Source organism: Numenius arquata, chromosome 2 (genome assembly GCF_964106895.1).
Source record: "Numenius arquata chromosome 2, bNumArq3.hap1.1, whole genome shotgun sequence".
Taxonomy (NCBI): Eukaryota; Metazoa; Chordata; class Aves; order Charadriiformes; family Scolopacidae; genus Numenius; species Numenius arquata.
This window is the reverse complement of record NC_133577.1, coordinates 37,776,591-37,803,975: the sequence shown is the minus strand read 5'-3', so window position 1 is coordinate 37,803,975 and position 27,385 is coordinate 37,776,591. Positions and strand designations below refer to the sequence as shown.

The 27,385-nt window shown below is 36.6% G+C and overlaps 1 protein-coding gene across 1 annotated transcript in view; it reads right to left on the bottom strand.

Moving 5' to 3' along the window:
• SRBD1 (S1 RNA binding domain 1) overlaps positions 1-27,385 on the bottom strand; it is a 131,003-nt gene that overhangs the window by 80,240 nt on the left and 23,378 nt on the right. The window contains exons 13-16 of the mRNA XM_074163049.1: positions 23,455-23,562; positions 17,169-17,326; positions 16,104-16,194; positions 14,935-15,042 (exon numbers count right to left, since the gene is read on the bottom strand). Of these exons, the coding sequence (XP_074019150.1) occupies positions 14,935-15,042; positions 16,104-16,194; positions 17,169-17,326; positions 23,455-23,562 (465 nt within the window). The remainder of the gene's footprint in view (positions 1-14,934; positions 15,043-16,103; positions 16,195-17,168; positions 17,327-23,454; positions 23,563-27,385) is intronic.

Below are 27,385 nucleotides of genomic sequence, written 5' to 3'. Positions count from 1 at the left end.
TTTAAAAAGTCAACACTCTGTTTTCAGTGCTGCACTGAAAACTCATTTAACAATCCTAGCTTCCTCAAATGCTATAAGCTAAAAGAAAACCTGAAATGATTGGGAAATTAAGTGAATGGAAACATGTGTCCTGCTGATTCCTGCAGTAACAGAGTAGGGACACTTAATTTCAAGTGTCTGATGTTAAACTGTTAAGACTATTCTTGTAGTTGATAACTAACAGCTGCTGCTTAAAAAAAAAAAACAAAACAACAAACACCAAACCCCAACAATTCGGAGATCAGGGCTACGGAAGAAAAGACAACACAGTATTAAAACAATAATTGTCCAGATGATAACAAGAGTTTACGTGACTCCATGGCAGCGCAGCAGCAAAGAGCCCAGGGGCACTCTGGCTGATGCAGACGACTCCTACAGGGGGTCATGAAGAACATATGCCAGGGTGGGATCAGCAGCACCCTTTAATGTGGCAGAGCATCTTCTGCCCTGGGGCGCCTGCTCAGCTCTGCTGGCTACTGCAGAAGGTGGCAGAGCCAAGCCTTGTCCTCAGCCTGCTGCTGGTAGACAGGCCAGTCCTATTGCTGCCCTCAGCATCACCGTGGCCCTGAGCCAGCACAAAGCTCACATTCACACAGTAACGTTGTCACATGCAACAACATGACCGACATCTGCACTGGACCATTCTGGGGCTTTTACTGGTCAGGTTGTTATAAGGCTGAGAGCATCTCTTACATTCACTGCAGAGATGGGGCAAAAAGCTCCTCCTCCACCAAAAGAACAAGGCACAAACATAAAATATTTCCCCCCAGAGACAGGACAGGCTTCCAAGTCTAAACATAAAAAAAAGTTCAGCTAATCCAGATTCAAATTATATTAAGGAAGTATGGATGTAGATTTCAATATTTAGGGTCTAATTGCTACCTTCCCCCCACCCCTCACTTTATAAAATTGCATGAAGGAGAATGTAATCCTAAAAAGCCATGTAAATACTTCTAAACTACATATCTAAAAATTATTTTCTAAAGTTAGCTAAAGACAGGTATGTTCAGAATGCTATTCAAGAAGTTGAAACATTTTTTTACAAAATATAAATAAAACTTGAAAATTACTAATGCCACAAACCAGCACATCCTGGATTTGTGTTTAATCAAATCCTGAGAACCAGAACACACATTTCACAAGCTCCATGTCTGAACTTCCTCTGAAGTTCATAAAGGCTCACAACATCACCAGCATCACAAGCACCATGTGATTTATGCAATTTAATTATATCAACTGTGGCACAGTAAAGAAGAAACCCCAAACTTATACTTTGCCATTAAAACCATTGGAAACTAACGTACAAATGCTTTATAAACAAGGAGTAGACATGAACTTAAACCATACTCACATATACCATTAAAATTTTTACATGAGACCTGTTTTAATCACTAAAAGCTTTGACTTGAGTGCAAAAACTGGTATTTCAGATGACCCAAAGACAACTTAAGTAAAGCATCTCCCCCAAAGTTCACTGTACTATTTACAAATTTTAGTTTATCACAACCTAACATTAACCACAAGTTAGCTTGGCTTCATAATGCTGGTATTTACGGTTGACTGAAAAATAATCAACTGCACTTTCTGCATTGCATATAAATAAAATATATTTACACAAACCATTATAATCAACATTTAATCTGTATCTTCACTTTTTAAAAAGCTGGAAGAAATTTCCTACAGGCCATAAAACTGAAGAGAATCTGCTGTGAATTAGATGCCACCGTTTTTTTCCTCTCACTTAGCACCAGAACAACCCCTTATTCAAAATTTTATCTCAACAAGAAAACATTACTCCTGCTAACGTCAGAAGTCCCATAACCTACACCCTATTGTAACAACTTTATCGAAAACAAGCCAGCAAAAACTTGTTCCACTAACAACAATCAGCAGCACAGCATTTCCAGTGAGTGGCCTTCTCCAAAAATGCCAAGAGGTCGTAGGCAGTTTCACCAAGGAGAAAACTGTGACCAGTGAGGCACCAAGCGGCTGTGGACCAGCAGGTAAAAGAGATAGCAGGGTCCCAGCAGAGCCAGGATCAACAGATGCAGGGGGAAACAAGAGGAGCAGAGAAGAGGACAGGCTTAAGCATTCCTTTAATAGGAATTAAGCATTCCTTTAAAAGTCTTTTTATTGTTGTTGCTAAAGAAATGGGATATATTAAAAAGATACTATATCATGATTTCAAAATTATTTCATTTTAAAACATTCAAATTGACAATGTCTCTTTCTATTTACTCTTATAGCAGAAGATTAAATTTAACATTTCCTTCAGCAGAGAGATAATCACTGAGAAGTAATACAGGAATATCCAGTTTGATTTACTTAAAAATGACAAACTAACTTCTAGAGAATAACTTCAACAACATCAAAAAAAAAAGACAGAGTAACTTTGAGCAGTGATTTTACACTAGGAGGGAGAAATAGACCAGGAACAAGTAATAAATGCATCAATGATTTTACTGAAAGCCCACTTCCAAACTATATTTACAGTACAACATGGTAAGGCTGACAAGAGAATCACCCACGGAAGATGCATGTCGAAACTGTTTCCCTGAAACATTTATGTCAAATTCAAATGTCAAAATGTATTTTATCCAAATGTTAGGTCTAGTTCAACCCAATAAAAGAACTGAACAGGCAGTAGGCATGTTGCCTTAGCTGCCAAACATGTTTAACAAAATACAAAAATTAATTAGGTTTGAGAGATAAGGTCTACGTGAAAAGCTACTTTAATATTAGCAATAGCTATAACTACATATAGATGGACATCTTCCCCCCCCACCTCCACATTTTTTGTTTAGAAAGCTCCACAGACAACTGAGCTGTTTGGGCAGCACTTGCTGTTACATAAAATAATCTGATACAATTAGAAACTGTAATATTACTTGCAGTCGCAAACAGGATTAAAGTGAAAATGTTATTTCTATGTCAGCAACAAATTTGCTTTCAGGAGCACTGAGTATTTAAAGGAAAGGAAAACAACTGATGTACAGAACTGCTAGATGGATATTTACAACTGTACATAAAGCCACCAAAACAACACATATCTCCCAAAATTGAAAAGGAACACGAAAACCAGCACCACTGTCTCCTCTCTGTCCTTTCCCCTCCGTTCACAGTTGTTGCTGCTGGGACGGCCTGGTACTGAAGAAGGTGCTTCACGTAGCTTGTGTTTCTTGATGGCTCCTTTCAGATGTATTCTCTCTCACCTCTCTATCACCCACCACAACAAATGGATCATTTCTCCTTCCCTCCACTTACTCATCATTGACAAAACTGCTGGGGATCTAGTTATAGAAAGGAATTACCCTCAATAGGCACCTTCAGTCACAACCGTTTGACACTGCAGCCATCTAAATCTAATCCCTTTTCAAACTGAAATAACCTACTCAAAGGCCCTTTGAGACACACAGCACGTCTATATTCTCTGCCTCTCATGCCCTGAAAACATCAGAAGTATGCCGAAGCATCTCCTGTTGCTGTGGCTTCTTTCAACGTCATTCACAAAGGTTTTAAGACTGCCATAAGCTTTTTCGATAAGAAAAGTTAAATGAGTGGAGGCCAAGCATAGCCCCTAGTTTCAGCATCACCCAAAATTACTGCAAGTGAAGGTGCAACATGGGTAGCACTCACTCCTGCACTGCCAGCAGCCTCTCAGGGCCAACAGCCTCAGAACCCTCCTGGACTGAAAAGCAAATACATCATGTCTGTCAGTAAAGCAAGGGCTCTTTCCCTCTGCACTTACATAAAATTGTCATTTCTATGCCTGATTTCAGGCTACCAGACACCTAAGAAGCCATTAACATGTAATTTTCAAATCTCCCTAAAACCCAAGCTGTTTTGTCCTTTTTTTAAAAAAAAAAAAAAAAAAAAGTAAATCAAAGTTTGTAATAGTTGCTCTTCTGATACTGGGGGAATTTGTTCGCAGCTGTACAAGTGGCAATTTCCTGAGGCTTACTGCTCAAAACATACCTGAACATATTTTCGGAGGGAGACTTCTATCCAAACTTTGGATCTGCCCACAAACTTTCCTTTTTACCAGATCTCAACACTATTGATACTTCAAAGAATAAAGAAACTTTTCGCCCACTTATGACAGCATTTGTGCATATGAACATTCCTTTATTTTCTTAAACATTTCTAATTATTATTTAGAAATACATGCAACCCACACGTGTATGCTGTTTAACAGAGATCTAGGATGAAGAATTTCATCCCAAAAGTAACTCTCTGCCAGTTAAAAGCCACTGAAATTAAGGTATCTAATGCAGAGTGTTAGACAGCCTAATGTAATCCAACCACCTAAGCTTCTGCTATCAGCATCAGTGATAATAGCACAGTTTAAGTTCAAATAAATAAATAAATCTGTATATCACATCTCACAACAATAAAGGAAGGTCAGTAAGAGTTGAAATGCAAAACACCAAATGTGGTTTCACAAATGAATAGGTACGAAGTTTGGCAGAATCTCAACTTAAGTAAAAACACATTACTGGCAACCTCACACAAATGGAAAAATGCTTACTACTCCATTAGGTTCCTACAGAATGTCTACTTGAAGACAAAACACTATCCAAATATACAACCAGGTCAGACTGTGCAATAACAGTCTTATTACCTCACAAATCAGAGGATACATCTATTATTTATGTAATTTTAATGTGGATGCTCTTAGTATTAATTACATTCTATATTTTCGATGCTTCCACTTAAATTAACTCCTGACAGGATTCCATAAATAATTCCTGTTGGAGCTTTTTGTACATAGAGAGGAACCTAAATGAATTTTCCCAATCTTTACTAGTGAAAGTGTACCAATTGCCACAGTTATTCCTTGACAAAGTCACTTAAACACAAACATATGTTTCTGATGTCTCTTAATTATAAAGAGGATAATGCAGTAATATCCCAAATACCACAAGCATCACTTATTTTTGAAGGGCAATATTGACGCAAATCATAAATTAACATTCACTTCTCAGTATCAAAGATTTTGTTAGCACCACGATACCATACTAGTGTGAAGCTGTGCTATTTCATCTCAGGCAACGTGTTAAGTCCAGCAGTGTAAAATGCACAGATAGGGGGAATAAAAAACATACTGCAAGTTTTCATAACCAAAGTTCTGCAAATCCAAACAAGAGGGAGGATTTTCTGTGTGCAATTTCACCTTTTTTAAATATGAAGTTTCTAGGCCTTTCTACTTTTTGTTATTTTCAGATCCAAACCCAGTGGTCTTCAACCTGTGGTTCACAAGCTTCTTCCAAGAGGTTCACAAAGGTCACCGAAGAAACCAGCCCACTGTCAGTAGGCTTACGGTCTCTGGAGTCAATTCTACACTGCCACCAGTGATTTTTTCAATGGTCTGCAGATATAAAATACTTCCAAGATCCACCATCATTCAGCTTAGTCACTATCTAACCTCTTTTGGCTTCTGTTTGAGCAGGTAACATCCAAACCTGATTCCATTCCATTTCCACTGCAATAGAGATGGAGGTGACCACACGTGTCACTACTTTAAAGAAAAAAAAGGCACTTGAAACTACAGAGATACTGAACCATACATTCTAATTTCAGAAGCTCTTAAAACAGTGCTACAGCAGTCTGTAGCAAAAAGACTTTGTTGCAAAAAGTCTAAGCCTTTTTGATTTCTTTGAGATCAGTATCAATACCAAGTTTGGAACATTTAAGGCTCACATCATTAAACCTTCACAATCCTAGCTCTATAAGGAGCATGACTCCTTTTCTTTGTGTGGTATCTCGCAGTAACTGACCAAAACCCAACCTTCTAAGCTCTTAAGCCTTATGATGAGTAGACAGCACTTTGAAACTTACTCTGGAGTTACATGGAACACATGTACTTTAGCTCACTCCTGCTAAAAAAAAAAAAAAAAAAATTTAAAAAATGTAGTATTGGGAAAAGACTCATAGATGCAGCTGTTGAGAGTCTGTCTCCAATGCTCACTGTGAGAAGCAGTAATATGTCATTAGGTCACATTTTTTAGCTGATGTCCAAACCTCAGTTTTAAGCTTCGTCTATACACCATCCATTCACACCCACAAATGACTAGGGGAGGGAACAGAAGACGAGAGGGAAACTGTTCTCTTAACATAACTTGCTGCATTGAAAAGACAAGGAACGCACAGCTCAACTGAGCTCAAAGCTGTACAATGTTCCTGTATACTGTACTTCAGTGCCTCTGCCTAGAGGAAGTACCTTCAAAGTGCCCTGCCCCTTATTCCCAGACTATACCCTTGTTCTTTCTGCACCATTTCCTCAACCAGCTACCCAGTTCCTCGTGCATCTACCACTCCTTGAGCTACCTCTTAAGAAAAGGCTCCTTGCCTTGTCCTGACAGGAGGTACAAGATGGCACACATAGAGACCCACACGCAACCTTTCAGACATAGACAATGACTTGAAAATGTCATCCTTCAGTATCTCTACTGATACTCCAAATATCAGTGAGCCAACAGCCATCAGGAGGAAGAATGGCTTGGTGATCCTTCAGAGAAAAAAAGATGTCAGACCAAATAAAAACACTGATTCTGGGAGAAGTGGGCAGGTTATAATATTGCCTTATGTTATGTTTGTTCTGCTAAATAAGATCTTCCTGCAAATATTTCTTTGAAATTAAGCTAGTAAGAACCTTGTAGTGTTGACCAACTGGCACAGAAAAACTTCTAAAGCTGTAGCCACGTTAAACAGCCTGTTATGTGCCCCACTTCCTCAAAAATATCAGACACTCAAATGAACTAGTTTTGTTTCACTGTAGCAATCTAGCAAACTTAAGATTCAGTGATCTATTAAATCCTTCTTAATTTCTGAGCTTTGGAAGTAGCCTTGAACAAGAGACTTCAGGCCAGAGTGACTTGTCACAGCCATCATAGAAAGTCTTAAAGAAGGAGACTGCATTGGAAACACTGACCAGAACACAATGTTAAGTGATGAAAAAAGTGTTTTAGAGACTTCTAATACCAAGTCAAACACACCTCAAAAATAAAATCCTGCTCACAGTCTAGTTTTAGTAGCTCTATGCGGAACATTAAAATCACCACTACACATATTTGGTAAAAATTTGATTTCAAAGTGAACTTTAGGAACAAAATGCCCAGTTTTGCTCTATAAGTGTACCTCATGCAATATATACATTCCAAAACTGCTTCCAGGGACATGATGGGCACATGCTGTGCAGAAACGGTAGTGCTTGTTCTTTGCATATCCTTTGTCTGGCCTCTCTCAATAATCTTTTACCTTTCCAGTTAGTTCTAGTTTTGCATTTGTAAGTGTTTTTGGATGCTCCTCCCCCTTCACCTGACTTCTGTTGTACTGCAACATCAGATATTTTCTAGCTAGTTATCTTAAAAAAATTGTTTTATTTATCTGAAAATAAAGTATTTACAAGTAAACAGCCTGTGAACAAAATACTGCTCAATGAGGAACATAAAATTGAAAACAGAAATTTTGCAATCCTAAGTATAACAAATTACTTCTCTGTTAAAAAACAAAGGGGAGGGGAGAAGAATTATTGTGATAAATTTCTCATATTTATCTGATTTTCAAGAGTGTATCTGAGATCGGTACATTTCTAATTGAAGAGTATGCAAAGGTGCCCTTGAACATAATGTCACGTACTTAATAGCTTTCCATCCTAAAATCTTGCCTAATTTGTCAGAAGTCATTTTGTTTGTTTAGTGTCTTTTAAAGGTCTAAAGAGGTTTGCACACTGAAAATACATAACTTTTAAAATCACTGTTTGGTATTACCGTTACTATGATTTTCTCTTGGAAAGAGAAGACACAGAAGGGAAGTTGCATGAGTAACTTTCCTCTCCTCCCCGAGACTGTTTTCCCATAGATTGCCCTGGAACAAACTCAAATGACATGTCCTAGTGTTCTGGAAAAATGGACTTTTCCCTCAAGATTTAGATTTCTTTCACTAGTTACATTTACTTCCTGACCCCCTGCCTTCACATTGCTAAAGTCTAGACTCCACACATATCTTACTCTTTTTGAATTTAAAGGAATTCATAGTCTCTTTAACCACATTGACCTAGTCCCAATTAGTTGTTGTTCTCATCTTAAAAACTGTGAATTTCTCTGAAATAGAATTCATAGATGGTATTCCACAATTACGTCAAGTATATTGCTTATAAAGTTTATTTAAAAAGTTTCAAATTCATGCAATACAAGCAGAAATTATCCTCTTTTTTCCTGTCCCACTTTATCTTTACTGCTTACCCATTTCTTTTCCTCCCCTCAGAAAAACATGGCTAGAGATAATACTTCTGTCTACAGTAAACTTTTAAAATAAATAAAAGAGCTGAGTCAGAGGGGAATCTTTGCTTTCTTGGACTGCTTCAAAATCTAAGATGACACCTGAATTTCCCTTTTGAATATAATATGAGTTCAGCTCAACATAGATACCAGTCTGTGGATGCACTAGGAACCAACATCGGATGCTATTTTAAATGCAGACACTTATTAGAGTCCATGTTGTGCTGAACAACAGACTTATTGCTATGTAAGGTTATGAACTGTCAAGAGTAGCAGTAGGAAGAAGTCCCTACGCAGAGTGAGGGTCCAATTTACAGAACTGTCTCCCGTAAAGATAAATATACACAAAATTATTTTTCATTTGAAGTGTGCATGATCATGAGTTCTTATTCAGGTGTGAGAATCACAACAGAAAGTAACTTTTAAGTAAGGGACAGAAGACAGATTGGCTAGAAATCACTACATACTTTAAAGTGTTTTCATTGACTATGTCCTCTTAACGCACGTATTAAACCTGTTTGTTCCTCAAATTAATGTCTTCATTGTTTAGGACTTCTCATGACTCCACTAGAGCTTGAAAAAGATGAAAGCAGAACAAAGGTTCTTCAGCACACATTTCAGATGTGCGCATTGTTTCTGCTGAATATATATTCCTTTTGCCAAAACTTTCCAAATTACTTTCTACCTTCTGTATCAGACACCTAGTGACCTAAGGTGTGTAGGTGTGCGTACATAAATGTGTCATCAATAGAGTTATAAAGCTTAACAGACAAAAATAACAGCTTAAAGAAAATATAATCAAAAAGAAATAGGAATAAAGTTTCCCATATCCCTACCTCCCTTTGTACTCTCAACAGACTTGAAACAACTGCATTAATGCAGCAAGCAATAGCTTGTAAAAGGATGCAAACCAGCTGAAACATTTGACAGACAGTGTTAAATACCAGAGGATTCATATCAACCACTTTATTTGAAAAGGTGCTTTGATGTTGGCTATCTTTCATGTACCTCTTTCATGGCACATTAATAAGGAAAACTGAGATGGGGTAAATTAAGTCCCAAGGTCATATCTAGAGTTACAGCACTGTGGGTACCTGATGAAATACGGATTAATGCTGCATGAGCACTGAATAAATAAAACCACTTCTGTTAACCACTCAAACAAGTTTTACAAGTAGTTCTGAACTTTATTCGGCAACTAGACTTCAGACATCTTAATCCCCCCACACTGCTTTGAAACCTAATTATCATAATGTGAACCCGAATGTTAGGTCCCTTTCAAACTGCGAGTGCTATGAAGCAGAAAAGTAATGGGAATTAAGCTAGTGTAACATTAGAAATGTAGAGGCATGAAACTTGAAAGTGGCATTTGTTAAAGCTGAGAGAGTATAATGTAGATATTCAACAACATAAAACACACATTTAAATTGAAAAGGATATTTAAAGCATGTGCAGACACCTATAAAATACAAGCGGACCTAAAATCCTGTAGAACAAACATTTCCAAATCAATTTCTTGCCACCAAGGTCCAACTTCAAAAGGTATTAAACAGCCTTATTCTACCTTAGCAGAACATTTCTAAGTATTCTAAAGCAGACAATTTAAACATTAAAGAAAATCCAATGAGAACTTTACAAGACATTACAGACTTTCCCCCATTTGTCACAGTACAGAAGTGTTTGAACTTAAACAGCAATAAATTATTAATTACATTGCTTATAAAGCCTCAAGAGGCATAGAAGTTTTTGCTGAAAGTGGCAGAAAAGGATTTTGTATCAAGTTTAAAACCGAGTATAACAGAAATTAAATACCAAGCCATCTAAAAAGCAACAACAACAAAAAATATACTTCCTTGGCTGCATTCTTTACTATTTATTGAAAACTACTAACAATTCACAATACCTATCAAACTTTATTTTAAATATGACCTGAAATACTTTATTCCGATTGTGCATTAACATAAGAAGCGCATAAGAAAAGTCAGGCCAGTAAGAATGTTTGTATTGTGACAATGAAACCACTGAGGCCGAAAGAAAATTTGCAATTTTATTTTTCCAAACATGATGATTGAGTTGTTCGTGTTGTCCTGGTCTAGCACAGCTCACCTGTCATTCAGAAAGCTTTCAATTCCAAGATGTCTACAACCAACAGCAATCAAAGAAAAACAGTTGCAGTGATCGAAACACAGAATGAGATTCCTGAAATATTTTTTCAAGATTTTCATTTAATCCAAAAAGGCCAATGAAATCCTAAAAGTTCATCATCTGCCATGTTAATGCTGAATGCACTGTTGTTTAATTTACATTTCTGGTCCTGTTAAAACAAATACACTTCTCTAAAACAGAACATCTGTTTTGGTTATAATACAATGTATCTTTGGCAAGAACTCACAATAGAACTAACATAAATAATCAAGAATATTTATTGAACCTTGTAACAAAAACTGATTTGTAACAAAAAACCTGAAGACTAGATATGACTGTCTCTGGGCTCTAGTCCAGTCCTAATCTAAGTCAATAAACATAGCTCTAAAAGGGAAACTACAGTAAAAAAAAAAAAAAAAGTAGTAAGTCCTTCAGTTATTTAGGTTGGATGTAGGTATCTGAAAGCACATTGGTTACAAAAATACTGAAAAATACTTGCTTTAAATCAAAAACTGTGAAACTGAGTCCAGAGAGGTTTTAAAGCCACACAAAGAATCATGCCATATGCCCCACTTCCTACTACTGTCTTCTCTGACTTCTCTTCTCTTTGGAAATCTTCAGTAAAACTATACAAAGTTTGTACTTGCCATTGCTGAGGATTGCAAGCAATGCTTATTTTAATTACTTGTTTTTCATATATTTATTAGCACTAAAAAAGACAAAACAGTCATCAAATAAAAAACTGTACTGTTTTTGAGAGAAAGTGAAATGAAGAAAATTATTTTGGAAGTCTCTTTTGATACTGATACAACTTAAATATTTTAAGGTGAGAATCAGTTAATTTGATTCTTGCCACACAACTTTAAAAAAAAAGATGAAACAGTGCTCTCATTAAAGTCTGTAGTTAAGGGCTCGCTAGAGTCAGATCACGAAGCCAAGGAATAACTTCATGCACAATTCTGAAATTATCGTACAGGACGTTAGTAGTAGAGAGGCTACTTCAGGATGTGCTGCACATATGTGCAATCAATTAAGGGTTCGGTTGGTTATTATCATTAACCTTCATTAGAGTGCATACCTGTCCAGATTATTTGTGCATGCATCAACTGCACACACCTTCTTTCTAAAGTAACAGACTATTATTATCTCATTTCCTTGGAAATGCATGATCCAAATTCCATATGATGAAGTGGTCATAAAAGTATGAACGGATTTTTATTCTTTTATAATCGTTTCTGATCCTATTCTCCACTTCTTCTAACAAAAAATTTAAGTAGTTTCATATTACAAGTTTTATTTGCCAAGGAAGCCAAAGTCTGTAGTTCCTCTCTATCAGCCACCTTTCTGAATGACAGCTTTAGAAGTTGATTGGGATTTTGGTTTTAAAGCACTATAAAACAATCCAGCCTCATCTGCCAAGCTGCCTTACATTTGGATTCCTTTAAGGAAAAAGATTGTAAATGCAAATACAATTGGCAATTCTCTGAAACTTGCGCACAGCAAGGAACTGGGTTTTGTTTTGCCGGGCAAGGATTTCCACATCCATGCAGCTCAGTGCATCACTGCGAGAAGTTGAATCCTTGGGAAATGGTATCACGTTAGAAGCAACTGACTCATTCTGTTACAGTTCAGGTACTGGAGGGGTTTTGTTTTGTTCTGTTGTTGTTGGGTTTTGTTTGGTTTGGGTTTTTTTTTTTTTTTCCTTCCTCTCTTTCTCTCTCTTGTTTGGGGGTTTTTTGGGTTTTTTTTTTGTTTGGGTTTTTTTTTTTTTTTACAGTTGAAAAATTTATTTGTAAATCCATTTTTTAGTTACGACTGCAACCTGCTGAAGCAGATCTTTAAAAATGAGTTGTCCCAACATTACTTGAATTGTTTCTTAGAGATTTTAATTGAAAAAAAACCTTAAAGATCACTTGATCCAAATGCATCCTTGGGTTTCCACAGAACTGATTAGAGATCTGACTGGGGGTTGGACTAGATCTCCAGAGGTCCCTTCCAACCCCATGTCATTCTGTGATTTAGCCTATATATAAACAAAGCTCTCATCTTCCCCTATCATGAAAAAATGACATAATCAATGGAAGACTTTGTACATGGAAACAGAAAAGTTTTTTGTATTCTGAGAGCATATGCTCTGAGGAACATTTGCTATTTAAACAAAAAAAGAGGATCAGCAGAGCACACTCTTCCAAGTCATCTTTCATAGTTCCCCTCAAGAGGTATAGCAGTTCTCACAATGTATGCCTACCGTCACCTATTGCTCAAATGCTAATTCTGTACTAATTGCTCCTCATTTAGCAGGTTCCACATTTTTTTTAACACAGACTGATATAAATTCCAGACAGTTCACTGGATTTTCAGAAGTGGGGGAGTGGATGCCTGGACTCATTTCTGTTACTAAGAAATACCAAGAAAATTAAGGAAAAGTTTACCGGAGCTAGAAAGCAAAGAGAGTAGCTATCTTGCAGGATTCGATGGCATGGCTGGGAAACCCCAGCATTGGATAATGCAATGAGAAGTTCATAAAACTAGTTCAGCAGAAAGGGCAACATGGGAACCCCGATCTTCAATGTAGAAACTCAGTCAAGACTGTCAAAATGTGAAGAGACACACAAGGACTGCTAGTCCAGCTTATTTGTAAACCCACATATATAAATGCACACACAAACAGCAGTTTACAGAGGTCAACAACATCAAATATGTTACCTATAGCATGCAGTATCACAAAAATTTACACTCTTCTGATTTTTATTTTAATATGCAGTCCCTTGAGGTTCTGCGTATGAATTCTAAAGTAGGGATTAGCTCTTCACCATACATGAGCACAGCACAAGAAAACCATTAACAATATAAATACATACTGAAAGCAAAAATTATTTTGATTATGCTAATTTTCGCTTCCAAGAATTAATCTTATAGGTTGAACAACTGCATTTACTTTTCCTATAAACATCACAAGTTTCAGAAAGAGTGAACAGTTAGAAGATTATCTGTCACTAGAAAAAGCAACCAACTTGGTAACCTTACTTCTTTAGAGCATTTATAGTAATTCCTATTTCACAAGAGCTTTTATAAGTTCGAAGAAATTGGTAGCTCTACTGGCAAAAAAAAAAAAAAAGAAATCAATACTGCTAATTATTTTGCAAATTCTGTAATCTTGAACTATAAACATTTTTTCAAATGTTAAAGCAAACGAGGGAAACAGTGAGAAAATCATGAACCACAATATTTATATAATTTTTTCCTGTGTAAGCTAAACAGTTATTTACATTTTGTACCATATGATCAATAAATAAATAATATCACTATTACCCTTTCAGACAGAGTGCTTATGTCAATGTAATGGATTTTTTAAATATATGAAGTGAACAACAGTGAAAGTAAACATTTGCCAAAAACCACACAGTATGAAGTGTTTTCCACTCTCTACAGTCATTAAAAATTCACTGGTTTTGAGTTGGATTCAGGAAAGAGGATGCCTAATTCTTCAGAAACTTGAACAGCTTCCTTTCTTTGAAAATAATTAAAATCTGAAAACCCCTACTATGTCTCCTGAAATTAAAAGGAGATTTAAGTATCAGATCTTGCTGCAGATTTTCTTTGGAATCTTAGGAACAAAGAACTAGTGCAATTAATTGATAGCATAAATTAGTAGTAATAATATATTTGTTGAACATTTCTGTAAGACAACTTCCTAACCTATGGAGAAAAGGCTCCATGAAATGCATACTATAGTTTGAACAGATAAAGGACAAAATTTTTGCAAAAAATTATGTTAAGACACTGAAAAGTAAATACTGCTGTTAAACTTCAGCACAAAAGATAATCAAAGGTAAACCACCAAAATGCTTTAAAAATAATGGTGTGAATTAAAAAAAACCAGCGCAGCTCTACAGGGAGAAAAGAAAGCGATATAGTAAAATCCATCCAAAGCAACAGCCGAATACTTCAGTTTGAATTCAACAAACTAACAGATAAAATTTTGAAGTTTATGGAGGATAAATACCTTTACTACTTTCTGCTAGGTATTAACAGAGTATTTATTTCCAGACCATTTATTACTCAGGATTAGCAAGCATTCCATGACATAGTCCAAAAACACAAGCTTTATCATTTGCATTTAAACCTCATTTATCAATAAATAGACACACATGCCAAACACAGGTCCTTGGCTGTTTGAGCTGCTATTCTCACATACTTTGTTACAATGATAATAGCAATGGAGTGAACCTCGGGAAGAGAAAATAAAATGCTTCAGTGAGCCTGTCTTACTGACTCAGGAGAACTACTGTCATGCTCTAAAGAGCTACAGCCATTTTCCTTTGGCTAGAAGGATGGGTCAAGCTTGACTCAAAGACAGACAGACAAGGCAATAAAAAGAAACACTTCAAAAAAAACTACACTTAAAAACTACCTGGTAACTTAAAATACGCTGAACAGATAAGTAAGGCAGCAAGCAAAGCGATCTTACCAATAAACAACATCCAGTGGTGCAAAATATTTCTTCATAATTAAGTCAGCAAAGTAAGCTTCTGTTTCTCTGCAGGCCGTGCCATTGCCAATCACAACAGTGCTACAGCTTTGCACGGGGTAAAAAGATGAACGATTACTCTTAACTATTCTTTTAGGCTTTTTCATTCATAGCATTCAATGCACAACAATGACCAATACATCTTATTTTATACAACACAAGGCCTGGGTTTAATGAGAACTTATGCCTAGTAATATCACATTGTTTAACAGATTTTCCATGTGACAGTTCAAGAGATGAGTCAAAATTTTCACTCATTTGTAATGGAATTGAACAGTGGTAATATCTGCAGAAAAACCAAAAATGATGCTTCATATTCATAAGAGAAATGTAATGTTATTTACAGTCCTCAAACCCTTTCACCTCATATTTCCCTCCTCTGTTATAAGTTGTTAAAAAGGGCAGAAGCCCAAGCAATCAGAGTTTTAATTCCTTAATGGGAACATCATAGTCTGCAACAGCTTGCAAGGTCATTGCCTCTGAGTGCCCCAGCCACAGCCAGTCAGCCATCAAATCACCTTGTTTAAAGCCAATCTAATGCTTAAATGCAAATCGGACTGCGTGCTGTGGCAGTTCAGCAGCTGACTCAGTGGACCAGTTGTCTGTCCACAGGGCATCCCAAAACAGTTGGATACAATAACCTTTTAATCATGCTGCCCCTATTTGCAAGTCTGTCTGGATACCTATCTAAGCAGGATGTCCTTAGCTCTTCCAAAAACTAAATATGGCTTTTGGAACAGGGAAAGATCGATGACTGATTTGGGGGCTAGAGGAGGGGGGAGGAAGAGTGAGGCTAAACTTATTCCTTAGATGAATGTTAGTTTCTATTCCTAAAAATAAATGGATTGACAGAGCTTTATGGGGATACATTATTACCATGCAGCCTTAGTCATAGCCATGACTTGATTTCACATTCTTCTAACATATACATAGCATAAAAGCATGAACATAGACTAAAAGAAAAATAACCTCTGAACTACATAAAAAAAGAATAATTCCAATTAAATCAGTAGAATTCTTATTTCACCCAAAAGCAAGTATTTATATAGTGAAGGTTTTACATTATGCTTGGTAAGAAAGAGTAATAAATGGAATTTTCTTTAACATACTTGTACTGTAGCAGAAGCCTCTTTATCTTCTCAGCTTCACGAAATCCTTGACCAGAATGCAAGTAAACGACATCGGTATGAAGTATCTGACCTAGAATAATGAAAGGCAAAGCCATAAACTAAAGTTAATTTGATGATTTACAAAGAAAGTTTCTTAATAAGACGTCTCTCCCTTTTATTTTTGCATCCAATTAGAAGAAATGTGTGGTGGGCAGAGGACAAAAATGCTTTGTCTGCCAAAGCAAAACAAGTTGTTAGATATTCTAGTTTCCTGGGGACATATCCACATAACAAATCATGAGCAATGAGTCATATTAGGCAAATAAAGTGTATTATATTATCAAAGAGAAAAACAGCAATTCACTGCAAAAGATTTATTGCTCTAGTCTAGTACGTTTTACAGATCCAGTAGAGAGAGATGAAAATTAGGAATGCAGTCTCAGGGCTTGCAGTCCAGGAGTTCTGAAACTCCAATGCCAGCTCTTGCCATCATCCCATCTATAACATCGGAAAATAATTGTATTAACTGGTACTGATAGCTTATGGTGCAATGCAAGCTAATAACCATTTACCTTACCTCTACTGCCATTTTACCACGTCAAGAACACATCTTTCTTTACATCTTTGCATGGGCCTAAAGTGATATGTATCCCTAGATCAGAGTAGGATGGAACAGAAAGGCTCTGTTCTATATCTGTCTAAAAACTGGAAAGTTCTGCAAACACAACATTTCTGACTTCTCACATTAACACACATACTACTAAACAAAAATGGCTATAAAGTGTCCAGACACACAAGATACTACCCATGAAAAAAGCAAAGTTATAGAAAGAATTTAAATTCAAATTCTTTATTAAACAATAAAAACGTCAGGTGTTCTCTTTGCTGATAAAATTAACCGTAAGCCTGAAGAAAAGAAGTTGCATAACAGGCTGCATGGAAAACACTAAAAGCTTAACAAAAACACCCCCAATTTGATAAAAAAGTAGGATTTGAAACTATTCTTTCCTCTAAATGAATGTATTTTTATCAGTCCTTTCAAAAATATTTGAAATTGAAACTTACTGGTTGGTGAAATAATTGCCAACTTGCAGCCATGTTTGTAGCCAGGATCTACTCCCATCAAAGTACGGCCCCTCACTGGGCTGGTCAGAAGCAACTGCCGGAGATTTCTCCCAAACATCATCACAGATTCTTTCTCTGCATCAGATGTCAACTTTGATCTTAGAAGGATGAAAGCAAGAAACATTTTCCCCTCAATTAGCTTTCAAATGCACTTTTTAATTGCCCCAACGTTGTAAGGATTTTTCCAATCATGTTTTCATTATCTTTAATTAAATATTACACTTCCAATCAAGTTTTTGACACTTTTTAAAAAAAAAAAATGAACAGCTATATGACCATCTCAATCTGCTTCTAAGAAAGTAAATCAACGTGAAGAGTATAATAGAAACACCTATAAGAATGTACACATAACAACTAACATTCAAACATCAACTCGTAATTTTGAGCAAAGAACAGCTTCCCGTCAAAGTTCCTACCTAATGGCAAAAAAAAAGTGGATTTGAAGAAGGTATGGGTTGAATTCATCATGATTTCCCAGTTCTGGAGAAAAATCACTACCCAGGAAAAAAGAAAAGGGATGATCATTTAGGCTGAGAGGTACTTGAGAGAAACTGGAAGGGCTTATCCAATTAATTGCTAAGACACCATGACTCATGAGGCTTTTAATTTCATCTACTAAATACATCATTTAACAGTCATCACAGAAGCGTGTAGACTTGAGGTCTTTCTAGGAGGGTATTCTGCTTCCTCAGAACGAAACTAGAAAGCTGATGGGGCCATGAAGTCCCTACCTTTCTATTCCATGTTCTTCAACAGAAAGAAGTGAGTTAGTATAGCAAGGATTGACTTTGATGACTTCAAGCAAGAACACTTACTGCAGAGTGTTATGAGAAACAAATCAGTCTTGTTGAGTGAAGGTGTACAAGATGCACGATGTCTTATTTGTCAGATGTGGCCAGTAAGACTATGACTGATAAGGACAAGTATTTTTGTCATGGTATGGCTTCTTATGTAAAAAAAGCAAAAATGAAAAAGTAATGGAGACACAAATATTCATTACCTAGCTGATTTTTTTTTTCTTTTGCAGGTACTTATTGCCATTTTCAGCTGCATTACATTGTCAATAACTACAATAATTAGGCAAGCAAAAGCAATGCAGTAAGGCCTTCATGAAACTTAAAGGGTAACCAGTGCCCTTATTCTCCTTTCCCTTTTACCAATCACTAAAAAAAGTAGTATCTGAGTTTATTTTTACAGAAGAAAGAGACCTGCATTCCACTTAACTAACCCTATAAGAATGGGGCAGGGGAAATTACTCAAGTTGTTTAGGTCAATCAATGCATGACAAGCAGCTTATAAACAGTTCTAAGACAATCCTCATAAGGGCTGTTTGACGTGATGGGATATAAAGCTGTTCTGAGCAATTTTCAGATGTGGAAGAACTTAGGAGTTTGTCTTGAATTTGCCCAGGATCCAAGCAACCAACCAGCTCAGCCCTGTCTTATCCCAGAGTGGTACAGAAAGAGCTGTTACATCCTCATTTAACTCTAGACCATTTTAAAAATGAGAGATGGTCTAGATTCTCTTCCATGCATTATTGATTGAACGTTTTCTAAGGAAGTGTACAACAGCAAAAGGCTCCCTTACACCCCCGTGCTTTTTGGTTCTGTATCAAGTATACCAAATGAACACAGACATGATTTAAAGCGAGATGTCGGAGGGTATATATTCATCCTAAGACTCCTTAGCAATTCAAACATCCCTCAGCACCAATGAGCACACACTGTATATTGCCACCACTTAAGAACATGGGAATAGCTGCAGTAGTTCAGGCAAGTGGTCCCTCTGTCCCAGTACCCTGTCTCCAAGTGTGGCTATAAGCAGCTGCCTAGGGAGCTGATACAGCAGCACTAGTATTCCTGACCTGTCCCACAACCTTATCCTAGCCTCCAGCTATTTCCAGCCCGGAGTATTTCCTGCGCTTGACATGATTTGTCTCTCCAGTAGCCTGTAACAGATCTCTTGTCCAACTATCCAGTCTCCTACTGAACCCATGCATGTTTCTTGCATCTATGTAGTCTGTTGGCAGCAAGTTCTGCACATCCATCACAAACTCTGCAAATAGCTACAACCTTTTGATTAGAAGCTGATTCTTTTAAATTTTTATGGCCGTCCAGGTCTTATACTGGAAGAGAGTAAAAATTTTTCCCTAGAAACCCTGTGCCACTTCACACACCATTCATCTCTAAGTCTTCTATTTTCCAAGCTGAAAAGTCATAATCTAGTCAATCCTTCTTCAGATAGAAATTATTTTATACCTTGTTCCCCTTTGCTGGGCCTTTCCAGTTCTAATGAATCTTCCAATTCCTATTTTTTCCCCCAAGGTGAGGAGACCAATATGACCAATAACATTCTAAATATGGGCCAGCTATATCAGTAGTTGTCTGTTTTGTCTTTATTCCTTCACTAAATCTTACCTTCTGAGCTCTTGATATTTATGTGGAGCTACCTTCCACAGTGCCAAAATATCTTTCCTGAGTGTCAAGGTAGCTCAGAGCTCACAATTTTATATAAAGAAAGAATTACTTCCCCTTGCAAGCATTATTTTACACTCATCTCCACTGAATTTCAGCTGCCATTTCACTTCCTGGTCATTCACTCTTGCAGCATCCTTCTCCCATTCTTAAAAAATTAAATAAAATAACCCAAACCACAGAATAAGCTTCTTCCAGCTGGAGGGGTTGGTTGAGTTATAGCTCACATGATTATCAGAACAATTTGATGCCATTTGTGAGAGACCAGAGACAAAGCAAATAGCTGTGCCTCACAACCATATGGATCTTCTACATACATGCACAATAGAGATTCAACTAGCCACATGCATACAGAAACGAAGTTTAGAAGTGGCTTGTAAAGAAGGGAAGGTTGAATGCTCTTGGGCTGGCGGCTTTGTACAGAGGCAGGTCAAGTTCCAGCTTCCCATCTGTCCCAGAGATACAGGGTCCCTAGTGCCCACAAGGCCAAGTCCTCCCACACTGCAAATTCACATCAGTCCACCTGCGAAGCGAGACTTGCGCAGGAATTAAAATTGCCCCTAAACACATGCTATTAGTTACGTGCACCTTATGGAAATCATGTTTAAAATTGGCATGGATATGCAGAAACTTTTATAGTAACAGGAAATGTTACTTAAAATGCCAGGTGCGTAGGGGGAGCATAACGTATGTCCTTTCTATTACATAATATCCTGTATTTTTTAATTTCAAATATAGACCTCTCTTTTCTCTCTGTCTCTCACTCAACACTTGTATCAATGACATGATCTACTGTCCCAAGTCCTGGCCCTTAATTTCAAGTTTGGGGTAGTCATTTGACCCTTGAACAAATATCAAGCTACCTCAAACAATCTAATATCTTTCCCTTTTTCAGTGCACTACTGGCTCCATCCAAATGGCAAGATGCCCAGCTTCATGTTTTTCCAATTTGTGACAATTCTCATTAATATGGCAGAGATATAAGGCAGAGGCGGATAGCAGTCCTCCTCTCTAAACACAAGAGGAATGGTTATTTTGTAAAAAAACAAAACCAAACCCTTCTGTTGCTACTTTATGAAAAAGTATCAACCAAGTCAGAATTTCAAGCCCCTCTCTTGAACTCTATGAAGCACCCAGACTGTATATCACTAACAAGTATACTGTAATAAAAGCAAATAACCTAATCATGACCTACTAGGCTTCTATATTCAATGTTATAAGAGTCAGTTTTTAAATTGAGATTTAAAGCTCCCCACTTCCATATACAGTCTGAAAGGCAATCCTTTCCATGGAAAAATATCTGCAAACTAGCTTCAGGTGCGAAACAAGATATACAGAGAAATGTTTGTGTCTCTTAAGACACAGGAGAGAAAGCACTCACTTCAAGAAAGTATGGAAAATTAGGAAAGGATTATCCATTAAAAAAATATGTCCGCGCCACATCACTTGCATCAAATCCTGATGGAATCATTCCATGCAGTTCTACAACAAAATAAAATGTATTTCAAAGAGCCAAAAGCAACACTGGACATTATTATACCAGATACAAGAAACGATGGTATCTGACAGAGTGGAAGAAAGGAAATTAAACAATAAATAAGGAAACTGTCTTGCTGGCAAGTTTCATTCTTCTGATCACTAGAAGCACCAGAAATTTCAATACACTTTTGGAAACTTTCTGTTCCAACATTTAATGATAATAAAAAGAAAATAAAAAAAGAACAGTGGGGGGTGGGTTGGAAATATTAATGCTAAAAGGAGGTATTGAATACTTTAGCAGCCCTATGCAGCAGTCCTAAAAATCAGCTTCTGGTGTGGGCAGAAAGAGAATAAAAGAAGGATAAGGGTTAAGTAGTCATGGACCAGGAATACTATTGGCAGGTGCTTTGCATTCTTCTCTACAGGAGATGTTTCAGCTTTTCCTAACCAGACACCACTAATCATGCAAAATTATCACAAGAGTAAAACATAAGCAGACATCCACTCAGGATTAGGCAGCAAGCTTCGTATTCTTTGCATTTATGACTTGTGAGCTACATCTAGGAAGGGAAGGAAGCTTTTGGTTTTTTTTTTTTTTTCAGATTAAGAGAACAGAAAACTTCCAGCAACCTACTGCTGCAGCAGCCCTGACAGTGTTATACACAACACACAGGTCACAGCAGTCCTGTGATAGGAACCATGAAGCAAAAACACAATAAAAGAGCCTTGAAGAACCCTTATGCCAGTTTGCTTATGTATGATAAAACCAAACCCCACTAAAAAGTAAGTCTTTCTTTATTTTTAAAGAGTTTGATTGTAGAGAAGCCTAGGAATAACAAATACTTTCACACGCACGTGACAGAAGCCAACAGTTGGACTCACCATCACAAGACGCTCATAATTTCGGCCAAACCATAGACACAGTGCCTCCCCTAAAGTAGCTAAATGTACTGTGGTCACACACCAAAAAAGGGAACTTGGCACTTTCAAAAATCTGTGAAATTCACAGTAGAAAAAAAAACAGGCTCACTCATCAGAAGACATGAAGCAGTCTTACTTGCAATGTAATGAGCAAACACAACATGATCAAGAAAGCCAAAAGCCATTAGAAATAGCTGCTGTTCAAAACCTGAGCTGCCAGTTCTTTTGAGAGGAGAACACAGAACATCCAGCCAATGATGCTCATGAAAAGAAGTGCCAGGAAAACAACTCCAACATGAAGAGAAACAAATTTTTACAGCCAGGCAGGTACAGAAGAACATTACAGAAAGTGATTGCTGATCGCATTTAGGTACTGAATAATAACCAACACTCATCATTTTGATAAGAGTGATGTTAACATTTCTGGTCGAAGAAACAGGGTCTCTTTGATAAACTCCATTTGAACTACCTCAAAACAGCTATTAAAATTTAGCTCACATATCAGATAGCCTTGCCAGTATCAAACATGTTATGCTTTGGGGAGCTTCTCTTGTATTCAAGAAACACACCATCAGTACTGCCTGCCATTAAAAGATAATGCTTTTAGAATGTAGAGTTTTTGACATATTAAATAATTTCTATCATGTGGTAAACTCCTATATTACATCATGAAAATACCCTATTTAATGTTACTTTGACACTAAGTTTTAAATTTCCTTCCAGTTTAGAACAGTATTACAGATCTTACAAGTGACAGTCTGATGACATCATTATTACAGTATCACCAGAAATAAGTTTACTGTCTTCTCCAGAGCCATCACAATACCCACAAAATGGTATCAGACTAACACTACGACTAATTAATTCATCACAATGCGCAGATGACAAACACGAGGGACACTTCCAAACACAACAATTACTTTGCTGGTTTCTTTCAGACAGGTAAAAGAAAAGGAAATGGAAAAACATCACTGACACTACTATTGCTGTGACATTAAGAGATGCTGGGAAAATTCAGTGACAATGTTTTATGCTAATATAAGGATAAAGATTCAACTACTATGGTAACGTAGATCTAAACTGTTCTTTATTAGATAAATGTACAAGCAACAAATATGTAAATATGTGAAACGTCTTCACAGAAAGATCATTTCTTTACTGTAGCCTGAACTGGATAGGATCACAAATTAAATTTACAGAACCAAGACTACACAGTTCATTTCTTCTGTAAGCACAGAGGATTAAAAACATGCTGATATTTTCAAATGGATAAAAGATATTCTAATAAGAAGTTGGGGAGTGAATTTTTAAGAAATTAGTGGTATGAAAATACACATTCATTCTGGGCTTACCTGAATTCTCTACAGAGGAGAGGATATATAAGGCGTTTATATGCATCCTCTACTGAATTCCGAAGTATCCTCATTAATTCTGGTTTTAAAAACTGTTTTGGTCTCCACCTGCAAAAGAATAGAAAAAGAAAAAAAATCAAAAAATATTTTAAGAACATATGTAAAAACTCAGATAAAAAGGGAATTTTCAAAACAAAAAGACTTCTACATTGAGTAATGTCCTATAAACTGCAGAATTACTACAATAATTAGGCAATGAAATCATAGTTTCAAATATGAGTGGAATGAGAAGTTGCTCAGGTTCTGCTATCAGACAAGGGACCTATCTTTTCTCTTTTTTTTTTTTGTAGGTATTAGAACGCAATCACATTTTATCTTTTAAATAAAATATTTAAAAAATGTTACTCTTCACTTTAAGAAGTCAAAGCTTACCATACCTGAATGAAGAACTTGATTCCATATTACTACTAGTGTTGCATTATTTGCTATTCCTTTATACGTTAAAAAAAAAAAAAGAATAAATACCCTCTGTGTCACCACAGAGCTTTTGGTGTAAGGCAACTGTGGCCAGACAGAAATTCAGGAGCTAAACTAACATCAATTAATGAAACTCAATTCAAAGTTCATTTGGAATGCTTTGAGTATCTCTATTCAAACTCAAAATGAAAACTATCCATTCTTCAGCAGTCCTTAAAAAATAACAAACAATTTACAAATCTTTTTTTCTCTTCCACCTGTTGCTGATATATTTAAAGTATAAATAATATTTTAGAAAAAGGAAAAATGAAATAAACAATACCAAACAAACACAAGACTATTTCCCAACTTTTTCTAAGCCAAAATCTTTGGAGCATTCCCTTTTCTAAGGAGACTCTGCACAATAGTCATTGCCATAATGACGATTACTTCAAATTTTGTCCTAAAATACACCTCAGTTTCAAAGCTCCCCAGAACAGAGATCCCATATGTTTATTCCAACGATCTTTTTATTTTGGGCAATGTTACTGGTGGGGAAGGGGGTAAGTCCTTGAACAGCACAGCTGACTCACTGAGATTGTCTACCCAATGAGAAGGGAGAAAGATTGAGGAGATACAGCCAGATATTATACTCAAACAGAAGTAAATACTATCAACATTTTCTATTACAGTCCACCTGTTTTATATTTCTTTTTAAAATACTGGTAGCATTCAGAGTTTTCTTCATTTTGTGTATTTTTTTTACATGCCTGGGTCACTAACTGCAAAATGAGATACATATTTTTTTAATATGTCTAGTTAAGTTTTGTAACTTTTTTTTATTTGTTTGTTTGGTTTTTTTTTTTAAATGCAACATCATAGAAATATGGCCATTTGATAAAGTGTCCAGGTGCAGGCTGAGGCAAATACAGGACTGAATTTCACTTTTAACTTTACTTACTTGCACTCACTCAAAAATACTGAGAATGCTAAATTGCTCTTGCCCAGACAGCTTTTCAGTTGTTTAAGGGAATATACAATTTCCTGAAACAGCTTTTCCAAGTGTCTGTGCATATAATAGTTGAGAAATGTGTGATCGAGTCAACACTGCATTAACACAGACAGACATGGGAATGGAATTGAGCTTACCATTTAGTTTTACAACATCCAGAGTTGTGAGTGCTTAGCCACATGACCTCATCACTTTGCTAACAGTTTTTGCGAATAGTTCTATTATACTTATTTGTAACTAGAGACTCTTTCCATACCTATATAAAACTGGCAAAACCTTTAAACCCTCTTATTGGCATCCAATTCTATAAACATGAAGTTTTTACAGGTGGCAAGTATGACTACACTCCCCCAGAAAGTATCCTCAGCACAAGTAAGAATGAATTTGGAAACCTGACAGCTGTTTCCCCCTCTCTTCCATCCACTGAAGCTAATTAGCAAAACTTTCCTCTGTAAATAAGTTATCACAGTGGATATTTTTATTACCTGCCTACATATAAGTAAAAATTATTGAGGCAACATTCCATTAGAAATTGCTACAAACGCAAAAATATCCAAATAGTAAGTTCAAACATAGCAAATACTGCATTTTAATCATTCCAATACTTAATGAGAAAATAGAAAAATCCACTTCACTGCAAAAACCAAAGCAAAAGCACATGTGTATATTTTTAAAGATCATCACAGCCTAGTTAAGCTTCCCTCTAAGAACAGATTTTTCTTGATTATTTAATCAAGAGCTGACTTTTGAAGCCCTTTAAATTAAGCCCTATTTAGAAAAACTCCATATAAATAATATCATCTTACTCTCCTCATCAGCTCTCCACGTGTGTGTGCTCACAACAGGGACCACCATAAGTATAAATGGCTTCAACAATTGATACAACTCAGAGGGTGAAACCATACATCAACAGAATTAACATGCCAACGTTAAGAATCACTAGTATTAATTAACAACTGTTGCAGGAAGAGCACAGCTAGCCTTTTAGACCTGACGCATAAAAAGCGGAGCTTTATTTTCCTCCAAGACAATATATGAAACTTGTACCAAAATGGTAATGAGAAAAAAAACCCAGGCCTTTAAGGCCTGTAACCATGGACTTCACACAGGATCTGAGAATTTTGTCTGGAGACTGAAAAAAAGATCGTCAAACATCGAACTTCATTTTCAAGTCTGCAATCCCACTTCAGAACAAAATCTCGCCCCCTCCCCAGGAAGAAGTCCATGCTGCCTTTACACTCAAGGCCAGCGAACCACTTTTTTGCATTGATCCCTTTTCCGTGTCCCACTTCACAACTAAGTCTTTGGGACCAGTGCAGTTCTAGTGTTAATGGAGCTACGTTTGCTGTCAAACGAGAGATGCCATCTTCTGGGGAAAAACACAGTCCATAGGGCCAGACATAAGGATATTCCTGAGTTTTCAGCACGAACTTGAATTTCAAGGAAATAAAGATGCTTCTACAGGCTAATAAGTATTCTGAACTTGCAGAGAAAATACAGTCATCTTAGAAAGCATCTACATAGAGCTCAATGAAATAATGAAGAACTCTAGTCTTCCAAACCCACTTTCTATCACAGGAGCATCTAATGCTAAAAAAATTTGCCTCAGAAGAACACATAAAGGTCAGCATATTTGTTATTAATTCAGTAGGCAGTGGGTGATACTATTTTGTGGCTAGAATACCAGCCAAACTGTGTAGCAACATGGCATTTCTGGTTCTGCAACTGATTTTTTGTGTGACCTTCAGTAAATTAGTTAATACCATTGCAAAGTTTCGAAATCCTTGCCTCAAACAAAAGTTTTTAACCTTCTGCTCTCACCAGTAAATTAATGCAATGAAAATAATGCAACTCCCACCCTTGGACAATCATTTCCAAGCTTGCAGGGCAGAATATGCATTTACTACTTGTCCATTCAATAACACACTTGTCAATCTAATGAGGAAGATCAGAATCTGTCCTAGATGTTAATGCACTAAGATTTACTAAAATCATTCCTTCTGAAGTTTTGTGATGGTGGAGCAGTTGTCCTTAAATAGTCAAAAGCCATAAGCATATATAGCCTCATGAATGCTAAGTATTAATAAGTAGTTCCGTTTCCAAGGTCAATATTCTTTTTATCTCAGGATGACTCACAAAAGTGTAATCAACCAAAAATATCTCCGTTTACATCCCACTTTCATTTGTGTAGCAGTGACAAGCTGTTCCATTATCTGTGGCTAACAGTGCTTCCAAATTCTGTCATGGACGCAGTAAAAGCAAGACTGACAGATATGTTCTGCCTACAGAATATACATCTTGGGGGGAGGTCTGAAATTCCATTACAGATATTAAAACCAGAATAAAACTTAGGACTGTTTAGGAATCCTGATTCTTTCCTGGAAAAAAAAAATTTCTTACTATTGGTACTAGATCATATTATTTTATCTAGCCAAACAATACCTTAATTCTTTCAGAGGCTTC